Source organism: Camellia sinensis, chromosome 5, assembly GCF_055761805.1.
Source record: "Camellia sinensis isolate YWXY chromosome 5, ASM5576180v1, whole genome shotgun sequence".
Taxonomy (NCBI): Eukaryota; Viridiplantae; Streptophyta; class Magnoliopsida; order Ericales; family Theaceae; genus Camellia; species Camellia sinensis.
The window spans coordinates 192169874-192194280 of record NC_138965.1 but is presented as its reverse complement, the minus strand read 5'-3'; the positions used below and the strand labels follow the sequence as shown (position 1 = coordinate 192194280).

General features: G+C 42.5%; 1 protein-coding gene across 5 annotated transcripts; it reads left to right on the top strand.

Moving 5' to 3' along the window:
• The first annotated feature begins 19016 nt into the window (after positions 1-19016).
• Positions 19017-24407, top strand: LOC114285654 (transcription factor TGA2.3). 5 transcript variants are annotated; one of them, XM_028228721.2, is made up of 11 exons: positions 19017-19420; positions 19535-19653; positions 19734-19813; positions 19934-20137; positions 21040-21117; positions 21227-21286; positions 21545-21622; positions 22220-22277; positions 22679-22950; positions 23073-23315; positions 23882-24407. In XM_028228721.2, exons 1-11 carry the CDS (start codon positions 19335-19337, stop codon positions 24026-24028), a joined length of 1425 nt encoding a protein of 474 aa, XP_028084522.2. In that variant the 5' UTR covers positions 19017-19334; the 3' UTR covers positions 24029-24407. The 5 variants fall into 5 exon arrangements, with proteins under 5 accessions (XP_028084522.2, XP_028084521.2, XP_028084519.2 ...); XM_028228720.2 differs by having other exon boundaries at positions 19021-19420; positions 23067-23315; XM_028228718.2 differs by having other exon boundaries at positions 19021-19420; positions 22679-22968.

The window sequence follows — 24407 nt, the reverse complement described above, 5'->3', positions numbered from 1 at the left end:
TGTAACCTGGTCATCCAGTACCTCTGATAATAAATAATTGAATTCGTTTTCATCACCCGTGTGCTAGTGGATGGGAGAAAGCATATACTATCCGTATTTATCAATTCCGTACTCTTATTAGCCTTGACGTAGTAACTACCAAAACAATCGATATAGACGAATTGTAATAACATATTTGATTGACCGATGCGAACAATGACAAATTTTATGAATGCTTTTATGGATATTCGTACACTTGATTTTTATTTTTTTTGAAAAATTTTATGGATACTTTTTATGTATAATTTTATAGATGCGTGTTTGATTTATGAATGTTTTTTATCAAACTGATTAATTCAAATTCGTTAACATTGTATTACCGAACAGGCCCAAATTATCGTTTGGAACGAAGTGGCTCTGTAAATGTATAGCAACAGAATGCTGAACAAACCTATTTTTTCCAGCAACATAACACCAGAAAAATGTAATTGGTCTAGTACCATGTGACCGAACAGACACTTCACAATGGGTTTTACTGACTTTTTTGTGAAGCAAATTGAAATTATCCAATTGTACGACAACAATTGTACGACAACATAATGTTTGGAAAAAATAGTTTGTCTAGTAACACGACATTGGAGTAATTGAAATTCATTTACATTTTATTACCGAACAGGCCCAACACAAATTTAAAAACACTATTTGAAAAGAAGTGGCTCTGTAAATGTATAGCGACAAAACGCTGGACAAACCAAACCAATTTATTCTGGCATCATAACACTAGAGTAATGTAAATATTTTATCATTGTGTGACCAAATAAACACTTCAATGTGGGCTCCACTGGCTTTGTTGTGAAGCAAACTGAAATTATCCAATTGAGCGGCAGCATAATACTGGGGAATTTTTTTTTTATCTGGTAACATGACACTGTAATAATTTAAATTGTGTAGCATTCTATTATCGAACAGTCCTAGCACAAATTAAAAAATCATTGTTTAGAAGTGGTTTTGTAAATGTATAGCAACAAAATGCTAGAGGGATCTATTTTTTTCGGCAAAATAACACCAGAATAGTGGAAATTATTTAGCAGTGTGCCATTGAACTGGCCCATAGCATTGAAAAAAACAATGTTACTTCTAGAAAATGGTATCATATCACTCCAAAACACTTTAATATCATTACAATGCATTACAAACAATAACAAATACATATGGTCACCAAAATAATTTGTCATTAAAATCATCATATAAATATTGAATACAAATAGATATGAAATGGTTTAAAATTCATACAAAAGTATGAGACTTCATTACTTGTCTAACCAAACATCCAGTTTACTAGTCATCCAAGATATCCACAAAAACTATGCCATTAGGAAAAAGTATATCCCAAACTCTGTATGGGTTAGGCATTCACAAAAACTATACCATCAAAAAAAAAAAAAACTATATCCCAACTCTCATGTACGGTCAATACAAAAGTATATCCCAAACTCTATACGGGTTAGACATTTACAAAAAGTGTGCCATCAAACAAAAACTAAATCCCAACTCTCATATACGGTCGACACATAACTATGACATCAAAAAAAACTATATACCAATTCTCATGTACAGTCCATCTTACGATGTTTACGATAGTAGACTTGATGCTCTGTACGTGTCGATATAGATTCCAAACTCTGTCCATCAAGAACTTATAGCATCCTACCAATGGTTTCATACAACATGTCAGGGTGCAAGACACACTCATCACGACCGAGCCTAGGGACTGCAGCACCAATACTAAAAGCAACATCAATACACTGAATTTTTTTTTGATAAAAACCGTACTTAGTGTTTTATTTGTGCTATGTAATGCAAGTATGCAATTGATAATTTTTAATGTGCTTACATTGTTTAGGATACCTTGCTGAGAGGGTAATTTATGATCTGGAGTTGGGCCGAGATATCGACCGGGCAAGTTGAGGGCCCAACGGTGCATAGGTCCGAGACGATCGACTTTTTACCCAAGGTGGGCTGCCAGAATTTGGGCCGGGCAGAGTACGGGCTGAGTGTCACCCTGGACCGGACAGAAACTGCTCGGTAAGGCAGTGCTCGGTCGGACCAGGGTGCCCGGTCGGAGGATGGCCAAAGCCGGATTGACCGAGTGACCGGCGCCCAGGAAGGCATGGACAACCGAGGAAGTTGAGTGGCCGGTGCCCGGAAAGGCATGGTCAGCCGAGGAGACTGTATGGTCGGCAGGAAGGTCGATCGAAGTATCCGGGCTAGGCTCGGCCGGGATGCCGCTTAGCCCGGTCCTCCGTGTGTCTATCCGGTTAGGCGCTTGAGGTATGAAGCATGGTATGACCGAGGAAGGGCAGCTCGGCTGCCGAGCTCCAGCTGTGCTGACAGGCAGTTAAGAGCAGGTGATGAATGGCATGGTTTATGCTGACAGATGGGATAGCAGAGCCACGTGTCAGGAGATGACAGGGAGTGGATATGGGGCTCAGAAGGTATATAAGCATGTCTGCGCCCCCCATACGCGAGAGACGAACACATCTGTAAGGATTTCTTACACTCAAACACTCTCTCCCTTCTCTCTATCCATCCTAAGGTGTGTGCTAACTTGACCGTCGGAGGGTTTTTCCGGCCACACACCGCCAGGTAGCTCACCATTACTTGCTCGCAGGTGATCGGACATCGACGGAGCTCGGAAGAAAGGAATACGGGCACGCCGGAATATTTGCTCCCCGTACAATTGGCGCCGTCTGTGGGAATCTTGACAGACAAAACCTTGTCTTCCAGGTTCATCTGATCGCCGTCCATGGCGAACAACGACGAGTTCCCGTTGTCCGCCATCGATGGAGCCACCCCGGAGTATACCCGAAGGAGAGAGGGACCACCTGCCGTCCATCCAATGGCCGACTTGGGGACGCCCACTGGAGGACAGTCAGGAGACGCGCGGGATAAGCGCGGAAGGAGTCATGGGCATTCACGGAGTCCAGACGGTCACCGGCGGAGAGACTCACACGCCAGGCGACTGGAAAGCAAGTTAAGGGACCAAGACGCTGTCATCAGGCGGATGGCGGCGGAGATGGAGGATCTTAAGCGGCATGTCAAAGGGAAAGGTGTAGCTGGAGTGGGAGACCACAGTGAGCGCACCCCATCCCGCCGGTCAGGCGATCAGAGTCAGCGACGTACTCAGTCCATTTCCATCACCAGGAGTTACCAGGTTGGTGATTCCGACATGCGTGCAGAAAAGTCTAGCGCGCAAGACAGCACTTACAAACCCTCACGTTCGGCGACGACGTCGAGGTACTCTTATTCTGCTCAGTCAGAGGACCTACGGGCAGTGTTAAGGGAGCGGGCTCGCCGGCGCGAAGCTCAGAGAATACCTGCTTTCCAGCGGCTCTCCTACGGGGTTCACGGCAGCGAGGAGGTCGGAATGCCTCCACCCCGCCAAGCAATGCCAATATTCGAAGATACAGATTTGGCAAGGCTGAGTGCCACTCCTTTTTCCCTGGAAATAGAAACAACGCCGCTTCCGGCAGGCTTCCACCAGCCTAAGTTCACACTTTACGATGGAAAAACCGATCCGTACATGCATGTGAGCCACTTCCGACAGGTTATGGCCGGACATCGGCGCAATGACGGACTTATGTGCCTAATCTTCCCGTCAAGTTTAGGCGAGCTGGGCCTAAAGTGGTTCGAGAGGTTGCCGGAAGGGAGCATACAAAGGTGGCATCAGTTGGCCGAGGCGTTTGTTACGCGCTTCAAAACCAACACAAAAACACCAAAGGAAGTCGATCACTTGCTGAGTGTCAAGATGGAACCGTGCGACACACTGAAGGCATACAATTCAAGGTATTGGGAAACCTTTAACGAGATCCTGGATTGCCCGGTCAACCTTGCAATCACGCAATATAAGCGTGGTCTCCCGGTCGGACATAGACTGCGGGACTCGCTTACCATGCACCAGCCGACCTCCATGGGCCAGCTCATGCAGCGCATCAATGAGCACATCCGAGTAGAGGACGATGCATCAGCTTCCACCGTGAAGGCCACTCCGGTCGGAACAGACAAGAAGACAGCAGGCAAGGTGCACGCAGTTGGGCAAGAGTCCAGCCGCTCAAATGACCGAGCAGAGGAATCAGACCGAGGTTCAAATCGTAAAAACCGGGGTAGAGGACGTCGGAATGACCGGGATGATTACCCCCGAGATGACGTAGAGGACGCAAACAGGAGAATGAAGGCGAGGACTGGCATAACCACGGTCTTCAAGATTCCAATCTATCGCATACTTAGTGAAATCCGAGACGAGGAGTATGTCCGGTTTCCTGCTAAGTTGGGCGATGGACAAAAGGGCTACAATCCGCGGTATCGATGTACGTTTCACCGGGAGAGGGGCCACCGGACTGAGGATTGTTTGCCTTTGCGACAACACTTGGAAGAACTGGTTGCGGCCGGGCATCTGGACCTTTACATTGATGGCGGCGTGAAACCGAATCAGGCTCCGGTCGATCCTAGGGGACAGGATGACCGAGATGCACCACCACAAGGAGTTATTAATGTCATCCACGGCATCGTGGAACCGGAGCGTGTCTGCGAACTCCGGGGCATGATCAAGAAGGCAGAACATATGAGGGAAGTTTTGTCAGTACAGCCCGCCATCAAAAGGGGGAAGACAGAAGAGAAAGACGTGATTAGTTTCACCTCAAGGGATTTAGAGCGTATCCAGACGCCACACAACGATGCTCTTGTAGTAACACTACGCGTCAAAGAATTTGATGTTAGACGGATCTTGATCGATCAGGGAAGCTCGGTCGAGATCATGTATTATGATGCGTTCAAACAGCTCAAACTCCGTGAGACAGACTTGGCTCCGGCCACTTCGCCACTGGTTGGATTTAACTCGCAGCCGGAGTGGCCATTGGAAAAGATTATCCTGCCAGTAAAAGCGGGATCCGTGGTCAAGCAAGTGGAGTTTTGGGTGCTACAAGTGCCTTCAACGTACAACCTTATCCTTGGAAGAGGATGGCTTCACGCCATGCAAGCCGTAGCATCGACCTACCACCAGGTGATGAGATTCCCCTCGGCTATGGGGGCAATCGAGGAGATTTGGGGTGATCAGGTCATGTCCAAGCAGTGCTTCGTGGCGGTCAACGGGAGCCGGGCTGCCAAAGGATTCGTTCAAATGATCGAGGGACCGGAGGACCGGAGTGTCTTGGATGATGTTGGCAACAAAGCCGAAGACAAGGCTGTTGAAGAATTGGTTGAGGTGCGGATTGATGCCGAGCAGCCGGACAGATTCTTCTTGCTCGGTTCAAGTCTCTCGGCCATGGAGAGAACCGAGATGATTGAGTTTTTGATGGCGAATATCGAAGTCTTTGCATGGTCACCCTACGACATGCCTGGCCTTGACCCAAGCTTTATCTGCCATCACCTCAATGTCTTCCCTGGAGCAAAGCCAGTCATCCAGCGAACAAGGAGATCGGCGCTGCATCACGCCGAGGTAGTAGCAGAGGAGGTAAAGAACTTGCTTGAGGCACGAGCAATACAGGAAGTGCACTACCCTCGGTGGATTTCCAACACGGTAGTGGTGCCTAAGAAGAATGGAAAGTGGCGAGTTTGTGTCGACTACAAGACAGTCAACCGAGCTTGTCCAAAAGACAGCTTCCCTTTGCCGCGCATTGACCAGCTAGTGGATTTGACGGCTGGACACAATCGGCTCAGTTTCTTAGATGCGTACCGCGGCTACCACCAGATTGCCATGCATAGGCCTGACCAAGAGATCACCTCTTTTACGACTCCAAGGGGACTCTTCTGCTATCGAGTCATGCCCTTTGGTTTGAAAAACGCCGGGGCAACCTTTCAGAGGATGGTTACCAAAATGTTTGCTCCTTTGCTCGGCCGGACAATGGAGGCTTACATCGATGATATGGTGATAAAGAGCCGACATGAGGCAAACCATTTGTCCGACTTAACCGAGATGTTCGCCATTCTGAAGAAGCACAAGTTGCGCTTGAACGCCTCGAAGTGTGCCTTTGGTGTGGGATCCGGGAAATTTTTGGGATTCTTAGTCACGAACCGAGGCATCGAAGCAGACCCTACTCAGATTAGAGCCGTGCAAGAGTTGAAGCAGCCCCGCTCGGCTAAGGATGTGCAGCACCTGGCCGGGATGGCCGCCGCGCTTAACCGATTTATAAGCCGGTCATCAGATCGCTGCCGCCCTTTCTTTCAAGCATTGAAGTCAAAGTTCTCATGGGATGACGAGTGTGACCGCGCTTTGGCCGAGCTCAAAGATTATTTGTCTTCTTCGCCGCTGTTGGTTACACCAGAGCCCGGTAAGGAACTCTACCTTTACCTTGCCGTCTCCCAGCACGCAGTAAGTGCGGTGTTAGTCTGGGCTGAAGGAATCAAGCACCTCCCAATTTTTTACGTAAGTAAGACCTTGCTGCCGGCTGAGACGAGGTACTTGCCGCTGGAAAAGCTTGCGTTGGCACTGATGATGGCTTCGAGGAAATTGGCACATTATTTTCACGCCCATACCATCGTCGTACTGACCGAGTTCCCCCTCAAGGCCTTGTTTGAGCACGCAGACTTTTCAAGCCGAATATTGAAATGGGCGGTCGAGTTGGGACAGTTCGATGTGAAGTTCCAGCCGCGCACCGCAATCAAAGCGCAAACCTTGGCCGATTTTGTTGCCGAGTTCTCACCTGGCACTCATCCGGTATGCCCGGTCGACATTGCCGAGGCAGATGATGAGACGCCCACAATGCCAACCGAGGAACTACCAGTTGCAGAAGGTCGCGCCACGGAGTTAGCGCGAACCATCGAAACTCCCTCAGTTTGCACGGTAATACCTCCCGGTGCTGCGATGACAGAGTTGTGTATCACCAACCCATCCACTCTGTCCGGTACCGCATCACCAAGGGGGGAAGGAATGGTTCCACACAGCTCAGAACTTGATGACTCGCCTACGGACTTGGGCATTCTGAACCAACTTCCTGAGTCCGGTGCCGAATCCTCAAGCGGAGGAGTAATGGTTCCAGGCAACTTAGACCTTGCGGCCGGTTTCACACCGCAACCTGGTGATTCGCCTACGGACTTGGGCATTACGGACCAACTTGCTGAGTCCGGTGTCGAATCACCAAGGGGCACTGAATTTGAACCGGTCAACACCAAACTTGACACCGCACAACCGAGCAGTTGTGATCCCATTGCCCTTCGCAACTCTCAGGACCCATCTGACTGCTGGAAGCTTTTTGTGGGGGACATGTGGAAGCTTTTTGTTGATGGAGCGTCCAACCGTCATGGTGCCGGCCTAGGTATCGTTCTTATATCCCCGGACGGCCTAACCATTGAGCATTCTATCACACTCGGTTTCCCGACGTCTAACAACGAGGCTGAGTACGAGGCGCTTCTTGCTGGGCTCAAGAGCGCAATTCAAATGAAGGCTGCCGAGCTTCTGGTATATAGTGATTCCCAGCTTGTGGTTAACCAAGTTTCAGGGATTTATGAAGCGAAGGACGACAGGATAGCGAAGTACCAAGCTCTGGTCAGAGACCATATCAAGCAGTTTGAGGCAATCAGAGTCCAACGGATTGGCCGAGAAGAAAACAGCCGGGCTGATGAACTCGCCGGCCTCGCTTCCATGGTCGATAGTACGTCTCCAAACCCCCTGTTGATTGACTTTCTCCCGCGGCCGAGCATTGAAAACGCCGGGCAGACGGATGTACTCTGCGCCGAGCTAGGTCCTTCATGGATGGACCCCTTGATCTTGTTCCTCAGAGACCGGACTCTTCCAACGGACAAGAAAGAAGCACACAAAATCCGGGTGAAGTCCGAGCGGTTTTGGCTCTCTCCATCAGGCGCGTTGTATAAGAAGTCCTTCACCGGTCCTTATCTCAAGTGCGTGCACCCGAACAGTGTGGAGGCCTTCTTGTTTGAAATTCATGAAGGCATTTGTGGCAGCCACATCGGGGGCAGGTCCTTGGCCTACCGAGCTATTTCGCAGGGATACTGGTGGCCGTGCATGCAGGCCGACGCGCAAAAATATGTCCGCAAGTGCGAGAAATGCCAGAAATTCGCCCATCAGATCCACCAGCCTGCCAGGGAACTTCTTCCCCTCACCAGTCCTTGGCCTTTCGCCATGTGGGGGCTAGATATAGTGGGACCATTGCCAACAGCACCGGGCAACCGGAAATTCTTCATTGCGGCCACAGATTACTTCACAAAGTGGGTTGAAGCTGAGCCCTTGGCCACCATCAAAGAGAAAGATGTGAAGCGATTTGTCTGGCAGAATGTTGTCACGCGGTTTGGCGTCCCCAAGATTTTGATCTCTGACAACGGCACCCAGTTTGACGGTCGCCTTTTCAGAGGATTTTGTGAAGATCTGAAGATAGAATTCTACAACTCCACCCCGGCCTACCCGCAGTCCAATGGTCAAGCCGAAGCGTCGAACAAGACTATCCTGGATGGGTTGAAGAAACGGCTGGAAAAGACCAAGGGAAAATGGGCTGAGGAATTGCCCAGTGTACTTTGGGCATACCGAACAACCCCGCGACGTTCAACCGGGGAAACTCCATTTGCTTTGGCTTACGGCATGGAGGCGGTCATACCCTTGGAAGTTGAAATACCTACCCTCAGAACCAAGAGTTTTGAGCCCGAGCTAAATACCGAGGCTATTGCCTTGGAGCTGGACCTAGCGGAAGAGCGCCGGGAGAAAGCCCTCATCCATGTGGCCGCCTACCAACAAGAGCTCTCCAAGAAGTATAACAAGACAGTGCACCCCAGACCGTTCAAAGTTGGGGATTGGGTTTTGAGGAAGATTATGGGCAACACCCTGGTGCCAGGAGAAGGCAAACTAGGGGCAAATTGGGAAGGACCCTACAAGATCACTGGTCTGGCTGGCAAGGGGGCTTACCACTTGGAGGATCTAGAGGGAAGAGCCATACCCCGGCCATGGAATGCGGCCAACTTGAAATTGTATTATTTTTAAGCTTTTTACTTTCCTCTTTTTGTAAAGCAATTTTTTGGCTTGCAAAGCAGAATGTAATTCTTTTTGTCAAATTATAGAAGTCATTTTGCATTAGCACTTGGATTATTATTTTTATGTTACGGACCGAGATGATGTACTCCGGTTGGAAGAGTTGGTGTCTTGCCCAACTTTGGATTCCTAACCGAGATGTTGTACTCCGGTTGGAAGAGTTGGTGTTTTGCCCAACTTTGGATTCCCAACCGAGATGATGTACTCCGGTTGGAAGAGTTGGTGTCTTGCCCAACTTTGGATTCCCAACCGAGATGTTGTACTTCGGTTGGAAGAGTTGGTGTTTTGCCCAACTTTGGATTCCCAACCGAGATGATGTACTCCGGTTGGAAGAGTTGGTGTCTTGCCCAACTTTGGATTCCCAACCGAGATATTGTACTCCGGTTGGAAGAGTTGGTGTCTTGCCCAACTTTGGATTCCCAACCGAGATGATGTACTCCGGCTGGAAGAGTTGGTGTCTTGCCCAACTTTGGATTCCCAACCGAGATGTTGTACTCCGGTTGGAAGAGTTGGTGTCTTGCCCAACTTTGGATTCCCAACCGAGATGGTGTATTCTGGTTGGAAGTGTTGATTTGTTCAACTTTGTTACAGCCGAGATGGCTATTTCGGTTCATGAATTGGTCTTGTTCTGCTGAAGTACTTAGACCGTGTTATGTATTCCGGTTCGATGAGTTATACCGAGATGTTTTGCTGAAGACAGAACTGATTACAACCGTGCATACACTTGCAAAGATTTGAATTTTCATTGATAAGAAATTCATTACAAAAAGTGGGGACCAAGCCCGGTTACATCAGCAGTGTTGAAAGCAAAAATACAAAAGAGAAGAAAATTAAACTAGAGGGGATAGATGAGTGAATTCGTCCTCGCCGGCTTCAAGGTCAACGGTTGGACCGGTATCTTCTTCACCGGGCTCCTCATTGCCGGGCTGCTCTTGCACTTCGGCCTCTTCTTCCTCAGAATCTGTCTCCCCGTCCCCATCTTCAAGTCCCTCCTCGGCCTCAGTCTGTAAAGCGCTGAAAACATCATTTGCATATGGCACGAGATAGACCGGTAGTGAAGCTTTGGGAGGATTGGCAAAAACGTCGGTGTCAGAGCCCTGGCCGAGCTGTTCGCATGCGGATTTCCAGCCAGCCTTGAAGTATATGTCTTGCGTTGCAAAGACTTGCTTCTGGTAATTCTTCTCGGCCTCGTTGAAACCCGCGTTGTTGGCAGCCCGGCAAGCCTTCCTCTTCTCCTTCTTCAGAGTGTCAACCTCGGCCTGGAGCTCGCTCTGTTTTTTCTCGGCTGCATTCAGTTGACCAAGCAGCCTGTTATTATCATTGTTGGCCATCTCGAGAGAAGCTTTAGCCCGGCCGAGCTCGGCTTGAAGGCTCTCTACCTGGCTGGCTGTATCGTTCGCCTTTTGCCTAAGCCGGTGGATACGCTCCAAGACAAGATGTTGTTTTTGAATGGCCTGCACAAAAGCGAAGTAGGTTAGAAAGGAGACCGAGAAGAAAAATTACCAGGCAAACACTTTGTGAAATTTTCAAAAGAACGCCGACTTACCCTGGCCATGGACTTTACTGATGACTTGACTAACCGAGTGTCAGGGACGTGGTCGCTGCCAACCACGTCGCTCGGTAGTAGGAATGCTTTGGACAGATCAAAGGCGAGCAGATGCTCTTTGTCAGCCTTGATCGAAGCCGTTGCCGGGATGTCCTGACCCCGGTGCTTCAGATGTGGGCGCCAGGCTGGCACTGGGGCAGGGGCGTCCGTGGGGTGCTCGGTGGCGAGCTCGGTGACTAGCTCGGCGGACGGATCTGCCCGAGCTCTTTTTCCGGCCCGCCGCGCAGAAAGTTCTCGGCTGGATTGCCCGGCGGATTGAGTGGCCAGGGCGACCACGGCGCCACTGGATTGACCGGCGGTTGGCGACCGGGTTACCACGCTCGGCACCTCGGCAGATGTGGCGGTGAGCAGGTTCTTGATTCGACTTCTCTTGGCCATTTCTTGCTCGTCTGTTAACCGAATTAACGGGACGTCGGGAAGGGTTGGATCTGGCGGTGGTGAAGGAGCTCTGAGGAAGTCGGTTACTTTACTCTGGCGGGGAGCGGAATATCTATATGTAGGACTGTAGCCGAGTAGTTGGTTACAGTCACGATCCCGGTAGCGAAGCGCGGTCCTGATCGCCTCTACGTTGGGGAAATTGTAGTTGGCTTGCAAGGCTTGGATGGCTGCAAAAGAAACAAGAGAATGATTAGACTGCGGAAAACATAAGTGTGTAAACCGAGATTATTTGCGCAGCTTACATGTGCTCCCAAAATTTTTGCTAATCATCCAGCCCGGTGTCTCGGCTGTTTCATAGTTACCAGACACCCAGAAGAAATCGTCGTCATGAAGATCCTTGTCTGGTGTGCCGGTTACGATTTTCTCTCGGCTCGGTCGAATCTTCAGGTAATAGGCGAGACCGTCGCCGGTGTGACCAAGTGTGTATTGGCGTAGGATCTCGGCTAAACCTAGGCTTATGCCTAACCGGTTATTTAGCTCATGCACGCCATTTATTATCCTGTACGTGTTGGTGGACACTTGGGTTGGCGCTAGCTCGATTCGGCGTAAGAACTCGGTAATCAGCGGGTTAAGAGGGAAACGAAGGCCCCCTTCGACAATGGACAGCACGGTGAAGGGGCATTCCTCCCTACCCCAAGGCGTGGTTTCTTCTTCGGCCAGCTCGAGATGGACGTCGGCCGGGACGCCGTACTCCTCTCTGAAAGCGGCTAGCGCGGCCGGAGTGTCCACTAGGAAGCGAAATTTCCCCATTTGTGGCCGACTTACTATAGCCCGGTTGATGGGTTGGGCACGGTGGTAATTGGCGGCAGCTCGGTCCTGAGAGGTTCAGGAATGGCAGTGGTCCCCTTGGACTCTGCAGGAAAAGGATGGCAAGTGTAAGTGAGCGCGGTTTCGCATTAGGAGCTACACTTCAGCTCGGTCGGTAAGGGTGCCAAACCACCTCGGTTGACTAATTAAGGAGCTCGGTCGCCCAAGCAGACCTGATTTTAGCCCGGTTAAGCGATCAAGTAATTGGGTTATCTCGGTTTGTGCCGTGGTTATTACAAACATGTTGTTTGCCCGGTTTGGTTGGTTTTTTGGATCAAAAGAAGGCCCAGAGCCCGGTTCACCCCAGTTCTTCAGCGTTCTTCAGGAAGACGAAGAACGCCAAGAACAATGGGAGGTTTGTGACGTTTTCAATGGTCAATGCCCTAAAAGCTACGTTTTTGTGCCCTAATGTGTGTAAATTAAGAGAAAATAGCAACATAAGAGGGTTTGAGTATCTTACCTGTGAAGGGCTGAAGGTGTTCTTCCTAAACACGAAGAATGGCAGAATGGCAGTTGAGCTTGAGCTTCAGAATCGTCAGAGATGGAGGCAGCAGTAGGAAAAAATGGAACGATGGGGGGGGGAGTTTGTATAGACGAAAGAGACCGCCCAAATTCAAAATCTGACAAGAACGGCGGGTTGGCTTCTCGATGACCAATGGGAGCTCGCCACGTGTCCCCATTTATGGCTACGTCAGGATTGAAGCGACGGGATGAAGAGACGAAGAGCCAGCCGAGCTACTCTCAACGAAAAGGCTGTAAGCCGAGGAACATGACCGGGGAAGGATAGCAGATTAGCTCGGTGAAGGCTTGGCGTCTTGGCGACCGGAGAGATGTTATCTCGGTCGAAGTGAATAATCCCAGTCACGCTTCCGCGGACGGAATTAAGGGGCAATTGAGAGGGTAATTTATGATCTGGAGTTGGGCCGAGATATCGACCGGGCAAGTTGAGGGCCCAACGGTGCATAGGTCCGAGACGATCGACTTTTTACCCAAGGTGGGCTGCCAGAATTTGGGCCGGGCAGAGTACGGGCTGAGTGTCACCCTGGACCGGACAGAAACTGCTCGGTAAGGCAGTGCTCGGTCGGACCAGGGTGCCCGGTCGGAGGATGGCCAAAGCCGGATTGACCGAGTGACCGGCGCCCAGGAAGGCATGGACAACCGAGGAAGTTGAGTGGCCGGTGCCCGGAAAGGCATGGTCAGCCGAGGAGACTGTATGGTCGGCAGGAAGGTCGATCGAAGTATCCGGGCTAGGCTCGGCCGGGATGCCGCTTAGCCCGGTCCTCCGTGTGTCTATCCGGTTAGGCGCTTGAGGTATGAAGCATGGTATGACCGAGGAAGGGCAGCTCGGCTGCCGAGCTCCAGCTGTGCTGACAGGCAGTTAAGAGCAAGTGATGAATGGCATGGTTTATGCTGACAGATGGGATAGCAGAGCCACGTGTCAGGAGATGACAGGGAGTGGATATGGGGCTCAGAAGGTATATAAGCATGTCTGCGCCCCCCATACGCGAGAGACGAACACATCTGTAAGGATTTCTTACACTCAAACACTCTCTCCCTTCTCTCTATCCATCCTAAGGTGTGTGCTAACTTGACCATCGGAGGGTTTTTCCGGCCACACACCGCCAGGTAGCTCACCATTACTTGCTCGCAGGTGATCGGACATCGACGGAGCTTGGAAGAAAGGAATACGGGCACGCTGGAATATTTGCTCCCCGTACACTTGCCTTTGGTTACTTGACCTACACAAGTTTTGAATGACCATTGAGACATATAATCTGATGCATGTACTGGTATAAAATATGTTGTCTTACATGCACGTAGTAGACCATGTTGATACCTTGATATGCCACATACTGAATTGGCCTACTAACTGATATGTCAACTGACGGTGTATCAAACAGTATACCAGTATCATAAGTTACTTCTATTAAGCAAATTGTAAGGATTCAATTTGTAGAGTTTTGGAGGGGGAAAAATAAGTTGGGACTAATGATCTTGAAGTACAGTAAGGGGAAAAAAAATTAAGTAGCAACTAAGTTTGGAAATGTGTTACTTTCAGGGTGAACTCAATTGATTAGTTTTCTAGTGAACTCAATGGAAGAATAATGTAAAACCTGCCTCATGTATCAAATATCTAAGAAATTAACATAGCTTTGTACATCTTAAAGATCAATAATTACCACCGTCTTTAAGATTGACCATTGAAAATCGAAAATTGCTTCCGACATATTCTCAATTTTATACCCTAGCCAATATATTTATGAAAACAAGAACCCACAAAACTCTAACCCACAAATTCAATTTTTTCCACAACTATTGACAACCTTCTATGGCAGCTCTTTAACCACAGAACTCTAACCCTTTCCACTTAACTATCACTCTCAAAAAAATAAAAAACAAAAAACAGAGACAGTGGGCAAAACAGAGGACCAAAAAACTGATAAAATAGAGGACCAAAATCTGAACTTCAACATTCAAAACTAGCACAAAAAATCACAAATCTAATTAAATTCCAAGATCAAAACCACCAAACTAGCACATTCCCAACAGCTTATATATATAGACATATATATATATATATATATAGATATACGTACCTATGTCTACCAATATAGAGAGAGAAAGAAGAGTTTTTTCACTTACCTTTAGCGAATGAGAAGAATGAGTTCAATTATCCACACTGTTCGAACACCTCCACATCGTTCGAATCCATCTACGCTGTTGTTGTCTAGTCTTTTTCCCTGCATTGTTCTCTTTTCCTTCTTGTCCCCTCAAAAGTATGGGTGTCAAGAGATAGGTTTTGAAATTTTTTTAACCTTAGGGTTTGTTTTGGTAATATATTGAGTATAATAAGAATCTAATAGTTTTTTGTTTTTAATAGTGTAATGAAATAAAAGGTGTAATGAGATAAAAAAATAGTATAAGTAGAATCATCTTTATTTTTTTTTATTTTTCTTCACTGTTTCAAGTGTTCCAGTAATTGCCCCTAAAATAAATAACATGGCAAGGAGCCATTTCCCGTCTAGTATATTTTTAAGTAGTTTGTACTAGTATGGGGTCCACCTGACATCTGTTTACTTATCTAGATGGACAAGCCCAGCTGGGGATCATAACTGAGATAAAAGAAAAAAAAAAAATACACTGAGAATAATATAAGATACCCCAAGCACGCAAACCACAGATGGGAAAGCAACACGTAATCCAGTGTACCATATTACTCTAGTATCATTATCAATATACTTGGGCTTGTCCAGATCCGTGCCAAGTTGTGTAATCATGTTAAATTTGTAATATTTATTGCATTTTGTTTAAATTTCATGTCTCTTTTGGATATTCCCCAAACAAGTTATTTATTAATTTATTATATTATTATTTTTTTATTTTTTTACTTATTTTTGTAATAAATAAAAAATAAATCATATCCAAAACAATTCTTAAAAGAGGTCAGTAGATATTAAGAAAAGTAATTACCAACTGATGGTAAATATCATAAATTTTAATAATTAAATTCATAATTTTTTTCTTTAATATGTAGTTAGATTACCACTGAATAGTGATTTTTCCTAATTTAATCAAATAATTCAAATTGTTATATTATATACACAAATAACATAATACAAATCTTACAATTTTCTTTTCTTATTAAAAAATTTTAAAGTCTACAATAACATCACATCAATTCTTTAATTCTTATCTCTTATCTCGCATATCCTTATATATTTCATATATATAAATTAGGAATAATTTTATTTCAATGTATATTTAAAAAAAAATATTATAGATTAATGATAAAATTTATACATATTAAAAAGTAAAATTAGAAATTTTACCATTGATTTGTAATTAATTTTTACAAAAATCTTTGATATGTTATTTTTTTTATATAAATTATTTATTTTGATTTTTTATTAATGCTTTTATAAAAAATAATCTATTAATAGAGTCTAATTTTTATAAATTAATTAATAAAAAAATCAAACTTATAACTAATTAGGGTAATCCAGATCTAACTCAAGTCGTGGACAACTTGATATTATAATTTAGGTGTCGTTTGGGAAGAGCTCATTTTGACTCTTTTGACTCTTTGAGCCACAAAAGACAGAATAGACTATTTGAGCCACAACAGACAAAACATCACATCCAAACCATAATCATTACACTCTTCTCTCACAAAAAAAAGTCATAAATGTCAAAAAGCCAAAAAACCCTTTCCAAACCAAGCTTTTGAGCCCGGGCTCAAATAGCCAAAAAAACTAAAAACCCAAAAAGCCAACCCACTTTCCAAACGGAGGCTAGATGATTTTGGACAACTCACAAGCCGTGTCAAATCGCTCAAGTTGTTCCCATCTTTTTTAACATAAGTGTTTTGTATTTTATTTATTTTTTAATGATTTATTTTATTTTATTTATATTTTTGGGGAAGCACTCGTAGAGAGAATAATTCTATATATATCAATTAAATATTAATTAGTATATCAATTGATGATGTGGTATAATTTAAGAGTTTTTAATATTTGTAATGTGATTAATGAGTGAACTCAATAATAATACCATAACTAGTGTTGGTACAATAGTTAGTCAACTAATTGGTGCATGTAGTATCACCGCTCGCAAGGATGTAGCGACCATTGACGTGTGAGTGAGAGTGTCGAGGCCTCTGTTTGTTTGGGTATCGGGAAACTAAAATGCCCTCAAACGGATGAGTGATTATTTATTCATTTTTGAAACATTATTTCTGAGTTGTTTGGTACTCTTTCCGTTTCAAAATATTAGTCTCTTATTTTATTTTTTATTGTCTCAAAATATTAGTTTCTTTTCAAAAATTAAGTATAAAAATAATATAAATTTCCTATTTTTACTCTTCTTTTAAATTCATTAACAACATAAAAAGTACAATTATGACATTGATATTTTCCAAAATATGTACCATCAAAGGGTAATTTTGAAAAATAATTTTTTTAAAGTGCAATAATTATACTATCAAAAAAAATTAAATTCCCCAGAAAATACCATTATTTTGGAATGAAAGGAGTATAATTTTTAAGAAGTAATTATATTTTATTATAATTTAAAAGTTTGTAGTAAATTATTTGATGCAGTTTTTATTTATAATTTATTTGATAAATATAATTTAAATAAATTAAAAAAATAATTATTTAAAAATTAAAAAAGAGATGCTATAACTTTTACCTTTTATTTTTGAATTATCAGATTTTAATTTTAAAAAAAACTCTACCAAACTTGCCTCTATATCACTAAAGCTTCGTTTGGCATTGGCTACAGTAGCCAACTTTTTTGTGTTGAGACTTTTTAAGCTTCTTTTGGTTTTTGTTTTTAGGCTTTTTTTTTTTTTATTTTTGTGAGAGAAAAAGAGTAATGATTATGGTTTTGACGTGACATTTTGTCTTATTGGCTCATATAATTTATTTTTTTCTTTTTGTGTTTTTTTAGCCCTAAAGTGTTGACCAAATGAGGACAAAGGCCATCTCCAACGTTGCATCAGATTTAGCATCATATTTAAATTTGATGAAAAAAGTTACTTTTTCTCTCTTCAATGGTTTCACCAAATTGATATCAAATTAAGAACAAAGCAAAAGTTTCACCAAACTGAGGACTGTGTGAGATTTCACTATTTTCACTGTGCGTTTACATTAGAGGTGGGTCCCATCAGACAACCGGCCGGATGTCCGGTTGGATGTCCCACTGATTGTTTGGTTGAGACAGAAAAAACAGAGCGAACTGCTTCAAAAGTTGGCTTGTCCGTTGAAAGCTTCTCTCTCTCTCTCTTCTTCTTATACACACACTCTCTCTCTCTCTCCCTGCAACAATGGCGTCTGAATAGGTCAGCAAACCTCCTTCAATCCCTACTTACCCTGAGATAAAAATACCCAACTCTTCTCTCAATGCCCAAATTTCCCTTTTCTTTCCCATTCCTTTTCCACATCAACACTCTCATCTCAAATTGATCTAAACTCTTCAATATTTTTTTACTTTATTTTATTTTTTAAAAAATGAGTGGGAGTACTAATTAGTGCCACCACTAATGATGTGGCAGTGAGTCCCACCTACTGTCACAATATTGTTGTGTTTGTTTGTTTGTTTGTTTTTTTTTAAATGAATGCCACATTATTAATAGTTGTTTTAGAACATCACTTTTAGTAATTTTTAGCATTACCCTTTATTTTTTATTCCTTTAACATTTCAGATGAATTTTTGGTTTGTAAAAGAAACAATGCAAGTTTGCTTTAAACTCTTCCAATGCCGATGGCCTGAAAATGTCCACATATTGGTCAGGTGATTGAAAAGACGCAGGGATCTCTTTTAGGGGTTGTTTGGGATGACCTAAATAAGTGTATTTTTTGTCTTTTTACGAAAAGATATGCAGAAAAATAAAGAGATAATGTGATGAAAAAAAGATAAAAAAATAAAAAATGTATACTTATTTTAAGTTGTCAAACTTAACCTTAATTTGTTAACAATTGATTCTCCTCTTTACTTGTAGATGCTAACCCCACTCTTGCAAAGTAATCTATCTCTATGCTGTGCAGTGCTGTGAGGGGAAGAAAAAAAAAATTTTCACTTAATTGTTGGTCGCCAGTTGTTCCACCGAACACCCCAGTCTTTTGATACAAGTTATAATGCAACCATTAGAACACATTGTATCAGATTGAGAAAGTATTTTTTTTTTTTTTTTGTAGATTTGATGAAAAAAATAATTCACCTTGTTCTAACTAACCACTTTATATTTGTTTAGTTATTTTTAATAAAATTTTTATCAATAAATATTATTACATAATTATTTTCAAATGAGATTTCATTTAGAATTACTATCTATTTTAACAAAAAAAAAATATAAAAACTTGTATTGGGTCCGTTTGAGAAGGGCTTTTCTGGGATTTTTTGACTATTTTAGCTACAAAAGATAAAATAGGCTATTTTAGTCACAAAAAACAAAACATTACATCCAACCCATAATCATTACACTCTTTTCTCATAAAAAAAGTCAAAAAAGCCAAAAAGTCAAAAAATCTTTCCCAAAATAAATTTTTTAACCCAAATTAAAATAGCTAAAAAAGTCAAAAAATCAAAAAACCAATCCACTTCCCAAACGGAGGCATTGTAGCATTTAAAGTTAAAAATGGAAATTGTCAAACTGGGCCTGAGTTGGTTCAGTGCAGAAGCTGAAAGAGCAGAGCAGCAATAATAATGAAAATGAAAAAAATTTCTCTGACTCCGACTCCGACTCCGATGTTCAAATCGAAAAAGGACTCCGTACTACTACTACTTCTACTGATACGCTCTTTATATCGTATCTTCTTCTTCTTCTTGTTCTTTCTTCTTCTCATCATCATGCAAAAAGATTGCTTGAAGATTTCCACACACTCTCTCAAAAACCTGTCTTCTTCTTCGTCTTCTGGAAAGGAGTATATTTCTACATATATATATATAGATACAGAGAGAGAGTAGAGAGAGATGCAGAGCTTCAAAATCGAGGCAGCAGCAGCAGCAGCAGCTCCTTCACCTAATTCTGATATGTACTCCTCCCATTTCTACCAAAGGTTCCTCCTGTCTTTGCTTTCTGTATCTGTCTTTCTGTATCAGCTAAATGAGGTAGGGTTTTGATTTTTGAATTTTTGAGGTGTCTGTTAATGCTAATCTTGTGAAATAAACAGAGGAGATGAATTTCCCCTAAACCAGACGCGTTTTGCTGATATTGGGGATCTTCAACATTCACATCCTGGGTTTCATCACCAACACCAACGCCAACACCATGCTGTTGATTTAAGCCCAAGTATAGTATACCCTCTCTCTCTCTCTCTCTCTCTCTCTCTCTAACTACTCAACAATACTTTTGTTCTATTTCTTGGGTAGGCTCCATATACATTATGAAGACAAGCAATGTTGCTGCTCTTATCTCTAATAACTTCCAGTTCGGTGAACTCACCTCCTCGGTACTATTACATCCGTACCCTTCCCTATTCACCAACCTCTGCTTCTGTCTGTCTGTCTGTCTCTCTCTACTTAAATTTGAATTTGTGGTGTGGTGTGTTGTGTTGGTGGTGGGTGTGTAGAAGATTACTTCTTTGGAATTTGGTTCAATGGGAACAGGGGTGGACATAGGAAATTTGATGCTGCAGCACAAGGGCACTGCTGCAATGGTGGGTTTGGGTTTGGGAAATGGGGATTTTGAAAATTGGGGTGATTCTGGAATGGCTGACAACAGCCAACACACTGACACTTCCACAGATGTTGATACTACTGATGATAAATACCAGGTCTATCCCTCTCTCTCTCTCTCTCTCTCTCTCTCTCTCTCTCTCTCTCTCTCTCTGTTTCTCTCTCCTTATGTCATCACTGTTGTCTTGTTGTGAATAATTGCTGAATTTGGGACCATTTGTTTGGATTTTTTGTGTACATATTTCATATAATCATCCCAAAGACTTTACAACATGGAATTAGTTGACAATTAAGCATATCGACTAGTCGGTTCTGTGTATTGATCTGTTTCATCTGATTACGGTTTTGCAAGTTACTGAATTAAGCTCCTACTGTGGTATGCAAAACAGCCTAAACTGTTCATTTTTGATACATTGTTATGTTTTGTTTTGTTTTAAAATTTGATTTTTTTTTTTTTTTTTGAAACACACCTAATTTAAAAATGTAAAATATTTGTGAAGTCAGCTCCTTTTTTATTTTTTATTATAGAACTTTTCATATATTTTACTTTAGGTACATGTAAAAAAATTGATTAAATATGGAAAAATTCACTAAAACAAAAAAATAAAGAGGAGGGGGGGGGGGGACTCAAAACGGTATTTGAATTTGAAAACCAAACAAATTGGTTTAAAAATTAAGTTAGATACTAGGGATGGGACTAAAATAAGCCTGCTGTGCCATTATCTGCAATTTTCACAGCTATATTAGCTTATTCAGACCAATAGTTTAAACCATGGACCGGCCTACTCAGATTGCAACTGAAATATTGAGATTGAAATTTATTGAACATTCAGTAGTTTCATTCTCGAAGGAAATTAGTAAGGCAATGTGATCGTATTACCCTCCATGTGAGTAAATGTATGAGCTGTGAACTCTTTAAAGGAACTGATTCGATTACACTCATTTCCTGCAAAGTTTTAGTCGGATAGGAGTCCTGATGACGGTTTTTTTATTGTGTCAGTCTCATGGAGTTCAGCATGGAGCACGTGTGGTCGTGGATTCAATGGATCAATCCAAGGGAAGAACTGGAGATCAAAAGGTTGTTGACGACATGTTATGATAATGGCAATTGCTTACTTGATTTAGTTTTGTGTCTAAATATTTAATTTGTGGGTTTTGTTTTTTTTCCCCTCCTAATTTTATTGCAGACACTTCGTCGACTAGTTCAGAATCGAGAAGCTGCTCGGAAAAGTCGTCTAAGAAAGAAAGTAATGCAATTTCATTCTTTAATAGTACTAATAAGAGGGGATAGTATTTTGTTTTGGAGCTTAAGGATCTTGAAAAACCGTTTCGCTGAATGCTGCTCAATCTATTTGTTTTTGTTTTCCTTTCTTGGGTTTTGTTTTCCTTATTTGATCATCAAATGCTCTTTTAGTAGAGGATTTGAATGTAAAAATTTGTAAATAACACATCTATCATATGCATTTTGCTTTCATATTAAGATTCATGGGTTTTGTTTTGGATAGGCATATGTTAAGCAGCTGGAGCAGAGTCGGCTGAAGCTTACGCAATTGGAGCAGGAGCTTCAACAAGCACGACAACAGGTCATCCCAATACGTCTTTAGATATTTTGCACAATGTGTACCAGTGTTGGCATGGATTGAACCCAATTTATGGTCTGTAAGTTAAATCTAAAGTCACTTATAGGTGATTGCATAACTCAGACATCGTGTGAGATCAATAAGTGATAGTACATGAGAACCATGGTATGTTTTGACTTAAAAGAAAAATTAATTATTAGCAGTACAGTACTAATAATTGCTATTTTGAGGAAAATCCTTTCCCTTCTTAAAATCTTGTGTACAAAACTGCATAGAGAATAATTGATAGGGAATCATCTAGATATTAAGGGGAAGACATACTTTTAAATGTTGTCCAAGTTATGAAAAACTTTAAGATTATGTATGGAGAAATATTTTAAAATGTATTTTGATATATATATATATATATATGTATACATTTATGTATTTGATGCTGTACACTATATTGCTTGCTCCAGTCGTCCATTTAATGGTGCACTTTTTTCTTGGGTTCATTCTGACTTTTTTTCTTTGGCATCGCATTGTTTGGTTTTCTGTATTCTTGACAATATACAATTGTTTTCAGCAAAATTCTTTCTAAATCTTGTCATTTTAATGTAGGGTATTTTTGTTGCTACCGGATTATCTGGAGATCATAGTCACTCAATAGTCGGTAATGGTAAGCAAATTTACTTGCGTATTCTGATAAAATGCAAAACATATATCTAAATCGGAGGAAGTTCAGACGAGGACTGCATGTGGCTTGTTTTCTAAATCCCCTTGTGATTACACCCTCTATAAGAGAAAGGTTTGTAGCTTGATGTACATATTACATGTAAAACTTTTAAGCTTTATTAGTTAAAGAAAAGTTGAGGGGTCTTGTTTGATGTATTTGATATGCAGTTAATTTGTTGTAATGCTCTTTGTGAGCAAGAGAAGTTGTAAGATTTTATGCTTATGAATGTGATTTTTAGCATGTTTGGACTTATTTGGAAAATCATAGTAAATATGCTCGAGTGGTATTTAGATTTCCCAAAATTGTTAAATTCATAGGGTTTTTTTGATATGGAATTTGTACAGGGGCCTTGGCATTTGACATGGATTATGCACACTGGCTCAATGAACATCAGCGACTAATCAATGATCTGAGATCAGCTGTAAATTCTCACACGGGTGATAATGAATTGAGCCTTCTTGTTGATGGAATAATGTCACATTACAATGAAATATTTAGGCTGAAAGGTGTTGGTGCAAAGTCTGATGTATTTCACATGCTCTCTGGCATGTGGAAAACTCCTGCCGAGAGGTGTTTCATGTGGCTTGGAGGATTTCGTTCATCTGAACTTCTCAAGGTTATTGATTGTTTCACGGTTTGGCTTCTAGGCAATTTTCCTCTCCTTCCTGTGGTAATCAAATACTGTGGTTTGTATTTATTAATTTTATTTTTATTTTTTTCAATCTTTTTGAGTTTCAGATTCTTGGGAACCATCTTGAGCCTTTGACGGATCAACAGTTGATGGGCCTATGTAATCTGCAGCAATCCTCCCAACAGGCCGAGGATGCCTTGTCTCAAGGGATGGAAGCTTTACAACAATCCCTTGTTGAGACATTGTCGTCCAACTGTCTCGGCCCTACTGGTTCTGGAAATGTAGCTGACATGGGACAAATGGCAACTGCGATGGGCAAGCTTGCCACACTTGAGAACTTCCTCCATCAGGTAAAAGTTTAACCTCACGGGCCCAACCATGAGTAATGTTGCAATGACCAAATTTTTATATCAAATGATGTGTGGTCATTGCATTGGTGCAGTGGACCCCACCTTCCATGCATTGGTTAGATATCATTTGGTATGCAACTTTTAGTATAAAAATTTGGTCATTGTAGCATTACTCGCCTAACTTGTCAAGTACATACAGTTTGATGGAAACAATTTTGACGTTGTTCTTGTTTAAGAAAACACAAACATGGACACATGACGCGGATAAGTGGACACGCATTTTTTTAAAGATATTGAACGCATGACACATGGGGAACATGTAATATTTGAATATTATATATTTATTTTATATAAAATATTTGTTCTCATCAAATTCATCGACCTTGGGTAAGCTACTCCAATGAAGCAAAAAAAATGGAACAGTGTGTTCCCAACATGTCTCCAGCATGTCCTAACATGTCCCTATTGCATGTCTGAATGGAGAAAAAATGGGATACTTCCTCCAGCGTGTATGGCGTGTGTCCGTGCTTCATAGGTTCTAAAATGTGTCTTGTTCTCTTTGTTAGGCTGACCTTCTGAGGCAACAAACTTTGCAACAAATGCATCGGATTTTAACCACTAGTCAAGCAGCTCGTGCGCTTCTTGTCATCACTGATTACATGTCACGTTTACGTGCCCTCAGTTCTTTATGGTTGGCACGCCCCAAGGATTGAGACACATCTCTCCCTGAGTGCTTGTGGATTCAAGCAATGCTTTTAACAGAATCAATCAGAGTCATTTCACCTCTATTAGAAAATATTGAAAGCAAATGTACCGCGAAGATAACCCTTGGTATAGGTAAGATCTGCTCCACGGCTTGAAGAAAAATTACATTACGGTATATCTGAGAAGTAACCATTGCATATTTAGTGGGTAGTTTCGAGAAAGTCATTAATACTAAGTCTATGTTGTAATTAAGGCATGTCCTATGTTTGACTGATAGGTGTTAAAATAGCGTTCTAATGCAATATTAACCTTATTTGGATACTGCTAATACTTTGAATACTTGGTGCTTGTGGGCAATACCATTAATTTCAAATATGAATTCAAGTA